We start from the raw sequence: 12,299 nt of genomic DNA, 5'->3' as shown, positions 1-12,299 counted from the left end.
GGTGTTATTTCCATTTTAAGGAGACTGGGGCTCAAAGAGGTTAAGTAACTGGTACAAGGTTTGCATATCAAGAAAGTGTCAGATTGCGATCAAATCAAATCTGCAGTTTCAAATCTTATATTCTTAATTGGAAATAAAACTTCAGCTGATACTCTTGAGCTATCCTTTCCTGTGCACAGAATTTGTTCATTTGGGTCCAAGTGACCTGAATTAGGTGAACAAGAGTTGTAAGGGCCTCTGAACCAACTGTGGCTGAAGGGCTGGGAGTAGATGACAACAGTGAAGAAAGAACAAAGTGATATAGCCAAATGGTTTAAAGGAACAAGTTAGGGGAGCAATGTTCTTGAGTGACTGAATGAGTAAGTGAGGAAGTCACTGCAGTTTTTTTTTTTAGCAATTTTATTGAGGTATATTTCAAATACCACAAAATTTACCTATTTAAAATGTATAGTTCAGTATTCTTGCAGTCTTCTGAAGTGGTGGCTCCTTCCCTCTGGATCTGTAGTAAGGTCAGTGCTCCCTGGGGCTGAGGAAGTTGGTAGAGCTGACCACTTTGGGCAGTAGCGAGGGTAAAACAGATGTGTGCCCTGGTGGGTTCAGCTGGCCTTGGGGTTTTCGTAAGAATTAGTTACAGCAGCATCTGATGAATGTGGGGACTCTGGTACCCCCTCTCCCCTCACAGATACACAACTATCACAGTTAGAGTTTCTCTTAAATGAGATTTTAGCCCTATTTAGGTCAGGCTGCCCTTAGCCTTGGCCAAGCTTTGGAGGGCTGGCCCTTAGCGATATTAGAAAGGCTCCCAGCTCTGTGCCTTTTTGTCACCTTGTTGGTAGCTCAATTCTCAGCGTGCTTCTCTCTCATTCCCACGTCCTTCCCCTATCCAGTTCTTTTGAGAAGCAGTTCATTGTTTTGGATATTTCTGGGTACAGAAATTGATAAACCTAGAATCTCAGTGTTGGAAGGAGTCAGTTCATCAGACAAGCCCTTCTTGTAATGGTCCCTGGAAGCAGGAGATAAAAATGTGACTTGTATACTTGGGTCAATGATACCCAGTTGGATGGATGTATGGTTCTGGGCTAAAGATTAAGATTTGAAAGTTTTTAGCTATGGCAATGGATGAGATTGTCCAGGGAGAAGGCGCAGTGAAAATAGAACTTAGAGAAATGAGAAAGGAAGTGGAGATAGTTCCTACATGTATATGAGGGAATGGGATCCAGAGCATAGGAGAAGTCATCCTTTCCATTGAGACAGAAGGGGAAGAGATGAAGGTGGAAGTGGAGAAATTGGTAATTGGGGATGAATAAAGGGTCAACCCTGAGAATTTTTATTTTGGCTAATCAGGCCCTGTTATCTCAGCTATGTCACTTTTAGGACAGGATTTTAAGACCTTCCCCATCCTAGACTTCTTTCAACACTTTGTAGCCCCCAGCACTAGACATAATATTCCAAGTGTGACCTGGTAATAGAAGATTGGAAATAACACTTTATTTGAAGTAGAGACCCACTTATTAATGGAATCTAGTAACATGTTGGCTTTTTTAGTAGCCATGTTGCAGTTGTATACAAAGCAGAGAAATGGAGGAAACACTGTAGTCCATCAGAGCCCTGGCTCTTATTCATGTGAAATAATAGATTGTATTTTTTATTCTAGCTTTTATTTTGATTTTTTTTAATTTTGAAAAGAATAATGTGGTAAACACCTATGTATCCATCATCCAGAGTATTGTCATATTTATTTTATCCTTTTTAAAAAAGTAAATAAAATGTTACAGGTGAATTTAAGATTCCTTTATATCCTCCATCCTAGTTCCATTCCTCCCTTCTGATGCAGTCACTGTCATGAATTACTATAACCTTCCTATCCAATTTATGTGTTTTATATGCCTATATGTACATAAGTGATTTAAAATTTCACACAACAGTATTGTATTTATCTTGTGTTTTTTCACTGAATAAGTGAGAAAACTTATTTTCTCACTGCATAGGCTTTTGAATCTATCATATTGGTATTTATATGCTGTGTAATAACATCCACTAAGCAATTGCTTTTATTCTTTATTTATACATTGTTGCTTTTAATCTAAATGCAGGATTTTCACAAATTAAATTTCCTGCTGCTCCTTTGAGTCTGTCATTATATTTATGTAGCTTGATTTTTTTTTTAATCTACTGTATGTGTACTAGTTTTCCAACTTTGTCTTCCTTTCATAGGGTAAAGCTCTAAAGCGAAAAGAAGACGCTTGTTTAATAATTTGTTCTCAGGCTTCAAAGAACCAATGGGAGAGGAGGGAGCTCACTTTTACTGAGTATCTCCTGTGCTCTAATCACTGTTGGAACCTTATTTATTTTAATTTGAGCAAAGAGGCCTTCCATTTGGGCACCTTCCTATTGCTGTGCACTTAGAGCATAGGAACCAGCTGCTTGAGTGGGACAAGGTGGAGGACTTTGAGAATTCCTGCAGGTCCCTTTTCTGGGCTCCCTCAGCTCTCTGCTTGTACCGTTGAACACTTAGCAAGCTCTCTATTGTCTTACTCAACTATAAATATGTTTTTTACATTAGATGTGATGATGTCTCATTATCTTAGAATGTGTCATAGTGCTAGATGCCTAGCACTATGGAGACTTTTGGTCAGAGATATTAAAATGGGACTTACTGCCCCCTGTTATGACCATGCTTGTGCTACAGGAACTTCACCGACCAGCTGCGGAAGATTTCCAAGGATGCAGGAATGCCTATCCAGGGCCAACCTTGCTTCTGCAAATACGCGCAGGGGGCAGACAGCGTGGAGCCCATGTTCCGGCATCTCAAGAACACCTACTCAGGGCTGCAGCTCATTATCGTCATCCTGCCAGGGAAGACGCCAGTGTATGGTACAGTTCTCTTGGGATAGTGATTACAATGATAAGTCTCTTCTTAGGGTAGCTCCCTGGAAGCTCCTAGGGATGACTCAATATGGATTCTTGGCTCTAGCCAGGGCTATTCTTTAATGTCAGTGTTCTTCTTGTAGGAGAAATATCAGCTTATATGAGCCATTTAGTCATTCCAGGTCCTGCTTACCTGCTCACACTCCCTCCCAGTAACATTTACTGGGATCTTCTGTGTGCTGGTCTTTATGCCAGGCTAAGCTTGGCCAGTTACAGAGATGGGTCAGTTCAGACTCCCATCCGTAGGAGTGCATTGTCCGTCAAGACAGAGTGCAGCACACTCAAGCAGAATTTATAGTGGTTCTGTTGGTGTTCCATTCCCTGAGAATGACTTGGACTTTTTCAAAAGTTTTCCCTGTCTTTTCCTTTCTTTTAGGAATGAGAATGACTATGTACATCTCTGACTCACTGCTTTTTTCTTAGTCTTTTCTCCCTCTCCATCTCTCCTGCTTCAAAGGAAGAGGTGTCCTTCCTCTTACCTTACTCACCCATGTGTGCTCTTGTTTCTGTTCCATCCTGCTACCTTTGGGACGTCGTACCCTTTAACCCTCAAACATCTTCAGATTCCCCGTCCTAGAGCACATGGCCACAATCATGCCATCTCCTTTAGCTTTTGTCTTCCTATCTTCTTGTTTTTCTTCATCAAACTTTTTGAATGCGTTCTTTACATTTTCTAACCCCACTTCCTCACCAGTCACATAGCCTTTTTCATCTATCTTAGCTCTGCCATTCTCCTAAACCTCTGCAGAGGGTCACCAGTGACCTTTCTCAGTTCTCCTCTTTTTGACATTTTCCCCTGTCTCTCCTTAATTGTTTTTGTCATTACCAGAAATGCTTGGTATTTTCCATATTTCTGTACTCTGCCCTCTCTGTGTTTTTATTCTAGTGAAATTCTCATCTATTTGTTGTTTCAGTCATCAACTATTGTTATTATATGTAATAATGTATTATTAAAATCTTGATTCACCCCTTGACCTCTCTGCAGCTCCCATCCGTCCCTTTGACCTAACTTTACAAGAGTTTATTGATCATTTATTATGTGTGAAAAAAAACACTGCTAGATCTTTGGTGAATAAAGTATATGTGGTCTCTGCTATTGTAAAGTGTTTTGGTGAACCATCTCTTTAGTAGTTTGTCTTCTCTGTCTACCAATAAGCCCTTCTCTTTACTTCTGTCTTCAGTATTTGGCATCACAGTTGTTTCTGGGTACCTCCATCCAGACTTTAGAGGTGGTCTGTCTTCTCTTTGCTTTACTACTAATGCTGTTTAAAAAAAAAAAAACAATATTAAGATGATTCCCTGCTTTCCACGCACTCTTCTCAACTTAGTTCTGTCTTTTTTTTTTTTAATTTTTTTTTTTTTGGTTGGGGGATGTAATTAGGTTTATTTATTATTTACTTATTCTTAGAGGAGGCCCTGGGGATTGAACCCAGGGCCTCATGCATGCTAAACATGTGCTCTGCCACTTGAGCTATACCCTCCCCCCTTAAATCTTTCTTGAATAGGTTACTGGATGAGACTTTGTGATTATACTCCCCCCAAAACCTTCATTGATCCACATTCACAAAAATAAAAGTTTTTTAGGGTCCTGATCTTAGTTTAACCTTTTCAACTCTATCTTCTACTGTTCCCTTTGCCACACATACAGGAAAGATCATTTGTTCTGGAGTTAGGTAGAACTGGATTTTAATCCTGGCTATGCCAGTTTACTGGCTTAGGCAGATTACCAAACCTTTCTGAACCTCATAATTAATTACATAAAAAGCAGCATCTAACACAGTGCCTGTGATGTAGTAGATACCCGAAATGATGCTCATTCTTTGTCTATGCTTTCCAGACTCTGGTTTTGCTAATATCATTTGCCTTTGCCTAGAATACCTAATTCTAATCTAATATTCTAATCCTCTACCTTGCCCTTAAAATTCTCTCCATCTTTCAAGTCCTAATTTAAATGTGCTTATTCCTGGAAGCTTTCTTTTGTCATCTCACCTAGTAGATGAACTTGCCTCTTTCTGGATTCCTCTAGAAATCTTATCAGGCTGCTGATCAGTTATTACCTAGCTTGATATTGTTTTGAGCATGGAGTAGATCTGATTCTGCTCTGAAACCTTCTTCCTTCTTCACATATATACCCAAGGTAGGGCCTTTCACTGACGTGATACTCAGTACTTATGGAGGCAAGTTGTTTGACCTCCAATACATGTCTCTCTTAAGCTTTAAATTGAGGGCCCTTTTAAGGTTGAGAAAACAAGGATGCTTTTTAGGAGAACTGCCTTGAATAATTATCCATGTTTCTGGTTCCCTTCATAAAGGGAGAATATAGTGTTTTGGCTTGCCTGGGGAGTATAGCACAGCATGCTTGTGGAAGGCAGTGCTTACTCAGAGAATTTTCCCTTCCCTGAGCTCAGTCATGTTACACCTCTCTCTAGTCTCATACCTTGATTAGGACCTTGGGTTTCTTCCACTTACATGCTATTCCTTGGATAATGAGGCCATCTGCCTAGAATTAAGTCTGCAGATAAGAGAAGTAGTCAAATTCTTCTAAAAAATCCTTCACCTTCCTTCCTGGGGGCCAAATGATGGTCAAAGCGAGGTCCACTGTGGTAGCCCTGAGACTGCAGAAGAGCAGTGTCACATTTGCCCAGTTCTAATGTGGTACCATACTTCTTTCTGTCCTTTGTATTTTTAACTCCTTCATCTCCACTAAATTGATACTATCATCTTTTTTAATATAAATTTTTTGTTGAAGTGTGATGTATATATAGAGATCTTATGTGTTCAGTTCAGTGAATTCTCACAAAGTGTCACAGCAGGGTAACTACTACCTAGTTCTGATAGTAAAACATTAACACAACCCCAGGATACCAATCACTACAATTCTCCGTCACTGGCAACCACTATTATTCTGGCTTCTAACACCATAAATTAGTTTTGACTGTCTGAACTTGATATAAATGAAATCATATGTTATGTACTTTTTTTTTTAATATCTGGCTTCTTTCACTAAACATTATGTTTGTGAGATTTATCCATGTTTACTTAGTTTTAGTTTATACCTGTCCTTTGAACATATATGTCCATTTCTATTGGATATCTATCTAGGAGAGGTTTTTAAGTGTACGAATGTATACTTCCACCAGCATACCAGAGATCTGGATACTCCACATCCTTACCAAACTTGGTACTGTTCCCTTTCATTTTAGCCATTCTTATGTATGTTTAGTGACTTGTTGTGCTTTTGATTTCTCTGATGATTGGTAAAGTTGAGTCTCTTTTTATTCTTCTGTTGTCTGTTTCACTAGCCTCTTTTGAAAAGTGCCTGCTCAGGTCTTCTCCTTTTTTTGTTGGCTTCAGTATCTTTTTCTTATTGATTTATAGATGTTCTTTATAATTCCTTTCTTATTTAATATTAGGTTTATAATATAATATCATATATATGTGATATATATGATATAATGTATATAACATATAATAAAATGTATTATAATATTTAATATTAAATTTTATTTAATATTAGTGTATTAGACATGTCCTCTTTGCTCCTGGCTTGCCTTTTTATTTTTGTAATAGGTTCTTTTGTTGAACAGAAATTTTAAATTTTAATTTAGTCCAATTTATCAATATTCTTCCCTTGTGGCTAGTACTTTCTGAGGCCTGTTTAAGAAACCCCAAGGTCATGAAGGTACTAGTCTGTGGGGGTTTTTTTATTTTTATTTTTTAACCTTTCACATTTAGAACTAGTCCGTCTCTGCCAGAAATTCTGTTGCTTTCTCTGTCCCCTGGCAGTGGTTCTTCTGTTAGTGCAAAGCCTGGAATCTCAGCCTCTTGCCCACACCTAGAGTCAGCAAATGTACCCAGGGTAAAAGCAGCTGCAGAAGGTGGCTCACCTCTGTGAGATTTTTCTCCCTCTCTGGAGTGTTAGCTCTTCCAGTTCTTGTTGTCTTGGCACCTCTCTGCTGTCTTCAAAAAGATGTTTATATTTTATCTGGCTTTTCTGAATGTTCTCTTTAGAGACACTGGTTTGCCACTATCTCTTGGATATGGAAATGATCCCTTTAACTTTTTAAACATGTTCAAGCCTTGTCCATTAAAAACATATCAAACCCTTCATTGATCCTGTATCTCCTCCTTGGTACTTTATAGCACCAAAATAGTTTTTACCTCTATACATTAAATTTTGCCTTACTGTCACTAAATCCAAAAGACATTTCTGATCTTCATTTTTCCTATCTCAGCAGCATTTGAGTTGGTTGAACACTTGCTCCTTTTTGAAACACTCTCTTTCTTCCCTTGGCATTTGTGATAAAACACTGTCTTGATCTTCCTCTGAGTTCTTTGAATTTTTGTCCTTTGCAGACTCATCTTCCTGTTCTGCAATTATTGTGAGTTCTTCAAGATCCAAATCTAAGCCCTCTTTTTCTTTCACTCTGTTCTCTTCCTTGATGATATCAAAGATCATGTCTTCAGTTACTACCTGTACCTACATATCTCATAAATTTGTATCTCTATTTTACACTGCTCTTGAACTTCCAACTACTGTACTCAGTTGCCTTGTTGATATCCTCACTGGGTTGACCAAAACGCTTCAAACTCAAGATGTCTCAAAAAGAACTTATGATCTATCTATTCAGTTACAAAAGCTAGAAACTCATAAGTTATCCATAAAAATTATTTTCCCTTACTCCCGTGTATAGTCTCCAAGTCTCTTAAATATCTCTTGAATCTATTTCTTTCCATCTTAAAAACTATCTTCTTAGTATAAGTTACCCTCCTTTCTTCCCTAGATCAATCTAATGACCACATTCTTTCTCTCACACCATGGTTCATTTACTCTCCTGTGTAGTTACTCTGGTCTTTCAGTTTCTCAAACATATGTTGCTGTCTCCTATCAGAGTGTGTTTTTGCATGCTGTTCCCTCTGCCTGGAATGCTGTCTCCCATACTCCCCCATAGTCCCCTTCCCTTCTAAGTTCTTTTCTACCTTCAGATTTCAATTTAGTCAGTACTTACTCAAGAATCCTTTCCTGACTAGGTTATTACCCCATATTATATACTCTTAAAGCACCATGAGGTTTTCTCTTGTAGCATTTATCATTGTTGTACTCTTCATGATTTTTAAAATTAGTCACTAGATAGTAAGCACTAGAAAAGTAGTGACCCTTTGTGTTTCTGGTGACCATGTGTTTCCTAGCACCGTGTATACTTCTGGCATCTAGTAGGCATTCAGTAAATATTTGTTGAATGCACTAATCAGTTCTCTCCCTGCTCATAGCTGAAGTGAAACGTGTTGGAGATACACTGTTGGGAATGGCTACACAGTGTGTGCAAGTGAAGAATGTGGTCAAGACCTCACCTCAGACTCTGTCCAACCTCTGCCTGAAGATCAATGTCAAACTTGGTGGCATTAACAACATCCTAGTCCCACACCAGCGGTATGAACTCTATTGCCCACTTGCCCTTGTCAAACAAGGTACTATACTGGGGATTGATGAAAAGAGAGGACCCTGTCTGGGCAGAGTGAATCAGACACAAGGGAGAGAAAACCAAAGTGGGTGCTGGATGGTGCCAGGAAGAGAAGACCCAACTCCTCACCATTTGTTTTCTGTCCCTTGCTTAGCTCTGCCGTCTTTCAACAGCCAGTGATATTCCTGGGAGCGGATGTTACACACCCCCCGGCAGGGGATGGGAAAAAGCCTTCGATCACAGCAGTGAGTGATACTCTCTAACTTCCTTATAAAGTTCTCTTAGCTCTGAGTTCCTAACATTACACATGATTTCCTTCCTTCAGCTTTGATGCTTGACCCTTCATGAGATCTTTTTATTTCAGCTGATCATCCCCATTAACCACTCCCTTGGTATCTTAATAAAACTAATTCTGTATGGTGTCGTCTTTTCAGAGACAGCTGTGAGGGTGTAGGTTTTGGCTAGAGACTTGGCCTCGTCTCCATCAATTCTGCTTTGTGTTCCAGTTTCCCTCTCTCTGTGTCCACTTTTGGGATATGAGAACGACTATATCCTTCTTCAAAATCCCTCTTAAGGGAGTTACTTAGTTGCTAGGATTGTCCTTTACTCGTCCCCATTCCTACCCCTAATCCACCTAGTAGATTAAATATCTCTCCAGTCCGTCTCCTGATTTCTCTGTTCCCCTGTCTCATAGGGGCTTCTGAATTACTAAAGGGACCAGGCCTCTTTTTCCACTTCTCTTTCCTCAACCCTCACATTTCTCTAAGCAGACTGGGCTTATTTCAGTGAATGCAGGGGGACCCTATACTATCCTTATCTCTATTTTCCTTGTGGCCATCCATCCTAGGCTCTGGCCACCGTCCCCTTAGGAAATGATGTTATTCTCACCACTCACAGGAACACTTCTCACTATGGTTCCTGGGGTTAGCAGTTGAATTGAAAAAAAAAACCAAACAGAGTTATATTTGTATGAAGTCACTCTTTGAGCTAGTAGTGCCAGATCGTCACATACCCCTCTACAAGGGACAGGAAATCAAACTTATCAAGTATGTACTGTGGGTTAGGCCCTGTGCACCATGCCTTATTTGTGCCGCAACAGCACTGCAAGCAGGTAGTATTACTGTCTCCATTTGAGAAGAGGAACAAGATCAGACGGATTACATAACTTACACATGTGTGATAGAACAAAGATTGAAACCAGGGCTCTTTGAATCCAGAAACTTACTCATTTGATTGCATAGTTTTCTTGCTAAGATGCCTTTCCCAAACCCACAGCCTAACAGTGTTGGGAGGGTGGAGGTTCTGGGAGCTGAACCTGCCTCTTTGATTATCAGGTGGTAGGCAGTATGGATGCCCATCCCAGCCGTTACTGTGCTACTGTGCGAGTGCAGCGACCACGGCAGGAGATCATTGAAGACTTATCCTACATGGTACGTGAGCTGCTTATCCAGTTCTACAAGTCCACCCGCTTCAAGCCTACCCGCATCATTTTCTACCGAGATGGTGTTCCTGAAGGCCAGCTCCCCCAGGTAGGGCTCACAGTAGGTTAGAAAACCTTTACATTGAGGCAGTGGGGCCTAATGGTAGCAGAGGATACTGCTGCCTTTTCTAAGCTAAGTTGTATCACAGAGATACAACTGAGAGGTGGTGTGTACAATCACCAACAGACCATTCTTACAATAGAAGACCCTCAGTACCTAGTTAATAGTTGGTTCATGTTGAAGAGTGATTCTTTAGACCAGTGGTTCTCAAACTTTAGCATCCATCAGAATTTTCTGGAGGGCTTTTTAAAATAGCCTGCAGGGCCCTACCCTTAGAATTTCTGATTCAGTGAGTCTAGAATGGGGCCCTAGAATTTGTAGTTCTGACAAGTTCTTAGGTGATGCTGCTGGTCTGGAGGCCACACTTTGAGAACCACTGCTGTTGATCTTACTTTTTACAAGGTTCCTGCTATTCTTCCTCCCTGTTCAGCCTTCATATTCTGTTGTTTAGACTAGTGTACTGAACTGAACTCTTTGAGTACCGTTTAATAAACAGTACTGTAACTACCATTTACTGGGTACCTCGTTTGTGCATGAGCTGTACTAAGCACTTTGCATGTGTTCTTTTTAATACTTACAGTAGCCTTATGAAATAATAATTATTATTATTCCATTTGATGCATGAAGAAACTGAAGCTTGAAAATGTTAAATGATTTCTTCAGTGTCACCCAAGCTAGTACTAAGTGGTAGAAATGGGATTCAGACAAATTGGTCTGATTCCAAGATTTATGCTCTTAACCATTATGCTCAATTTTCTCCAAGTCATCCAGTGTTTCCTAAAATACCAGGTAAATTTATCATATCACTTCACTGTTCAGAAATGTCTAGTGGCTTCACATGGCCTGGGGTTAAAATTCAAGCTGTTCAGCAAAGCAATCAGCAGTTATTAAGCCCCTACTAGGATTTTTATGCTTTTACTTATTTGTTTTAGTCTTCACAGCAGCTTTGTGAGGCTGATCTTATTAGTAACTTTAGTAAGTGTGGAGAAAATGAGACTTAAAGAGGTTAAGTAACTTGCTCAAGGTAGTATACTCCATAAAGCCTGGATTTAAACCTAGTTCTAATTGATTCCAAATTCTGTTTACTCCTGCCATACAGTTTTGACTCCCTATATCTGACATCCAAGGCCACAAGGCAACTACTGCCTATGGCTTTTCACTTGTGGCTTTTTGCGGTTTTTCACCTGTGCTTTTTTTTTTTTAACTGCTTTTTTTGTAGTACTGAATTTATCTATTCCCTCTATACCCATTCCTGAACTATGTGTCTACTCTACTGTGGTGGTCCTAAACCTGCGTGTTCTTAGAACTCATAGGGAACTCTCGTTTTCCTCTTGATCCTGAAATTGCCCTTTGGGCATTGTGACTTCTCTGTGAATCTTAGTTCTGCGTCTTGATGTTAGGTCTCATTATGCAGAGGAACCAGGTGAGTTCTCTTTGCTGATGCTAAGCCTCTAAGCCAAGGCTTTATAGGAAAATATCAGGTGAACCGAGTACAGGTATACCTGTTTTTATTGTACTTCACTTTACTGTGATTCGCAAATACTGAATTTTTTACAAATTGAAGGTTTGTGACAACCCTGCATCAAGCAAGTTTATCAGTACCATTTTTTCAACAGCAGTTGCTCACTTCACGTCTCTTTGTCACATTTTGGTAGTTCTCGCAATATTTCAAACTTCTATTATTACTATATTTATTATGGTGATCAGTGATCTTTGATATTATTACTATGACTCAATGAAGGCTCACATGGTGGTTAGCATTTTTTAGCCATAAAGTATTTTTAAATTAAGGTATGTACATTGTTGTTTAGACATAATGCTGTTGCACACTTTAAATAAACTATAATATATTGTAAACATAGCTTTTGTATGCACTGGGAAACCAAAAAAATTCATGTGACTTACTTTATTGTAGTGGTCTGGAACTGAGCCCACAGTATCTCCAAGCTATGTCTATATAAGGCTGATTTGGGCAGGAAGGGGTCTTATCGTCTCTAATGGTTGGTATCAGCTTATTAAGGGAGACTGAACAAAAAGCCTTATTACAAGTGGCAAACCCTTAGTTCAGAAAGTTGTGTGAACTCAAGAGGAGCTGTATGTCTCTTTGCCTCACCCTGTGCCTAGATCCTCCACTATGAGCTGCTGGCCATTCGTGATGCCTGCATCAAACTGGAAAAGGACTACCAGCCTGGGATCACTTATATTGTGGTTCAGAAACGCCATCACACCCGCCTTTTTTGTGCTGACAAGAATGAGCGAGTGAGTGAGGGATTGAGGAAGCCACCTATACCCCTCATCTTGTCTCCCTTCTCTCAATATGGAAGAAACTGTTGAAATAAAATCTGGGAAATTAGTCCTTTGCCTGTCC

The 12,299-nt window shown here is 39.7% G+C and overlaps 1 protein-coding gene and 1 long non-coding RNA gene across 4 annotated transcripts in view; one reads left to right on the top strand and one right to left on the bottom strand.

Moving 5' to 3' along the window:
* Nucleotides 1–12,299, top strand: part of AGO1 (argonaute RISC component 1) — a 33,940-nt gene that overhangs the window by 15,466 nt on the left and 6,175 nt on the right. For all 3 annotated transcript variants that reach the window (XM_072974804.1, XM_072974803.1, XM_031684022.2), the window contains 5 exons: nucleotides 2,690–2,874; nucleotides 8,200–8,359; nucleotides 8,545–8,635; nucleotides 9,725–9,919; nucleotides 12,056–12,190. In XM_072974804.1, coding sequence (XP_072830905.1) covers nucleotides 2,690–2,874; nucleotides 8,200–8,359; nucleotides 8,545–8,635; nucleotides 9,725–9,919; nucleotides 12,056–12,190 — 766 coding nt within the window. The remainder of the gene's footprint in view (nucleotides 1–2,689; nucleotides 2,875–8,199; nucleotides 8,360–8,544; nucleotides 8,636–9,724; nucleotides 9,920–12,055; nucleotides 12,191–12,299) is intronic.
* LOC140700713 (uncharacterized) lies at nucleotides 3,993–10,181 on the bottom strand. The gene is made up of 2 exons (XR_012079297.1): nucleotides 10,088–10,181; nucleotides 3,993–4,190 (listed from the first exon to the last, which is right to left on the bottom strand). It is a non-coding gene; the product is annotated as an uncharacterized lncRNA (long non-coding RNA).

This window comes from Vicugna pacos, chromosome 13 (genome assembly GCF_048564905.1).
Source record: "Vicugna pacos chromosome 13, VicPac4, whole genome shotgun sequence".
Classification (NCBI taxonomy): Eukaryota; Metazoa; Chordata; class Mammalia; order Artiodactyla; family Camelidae; genus Vicugna; species Vicugna pacos.
This window is presented reverse-complemented; position numbering and strand designations above follow the sequence as displayed.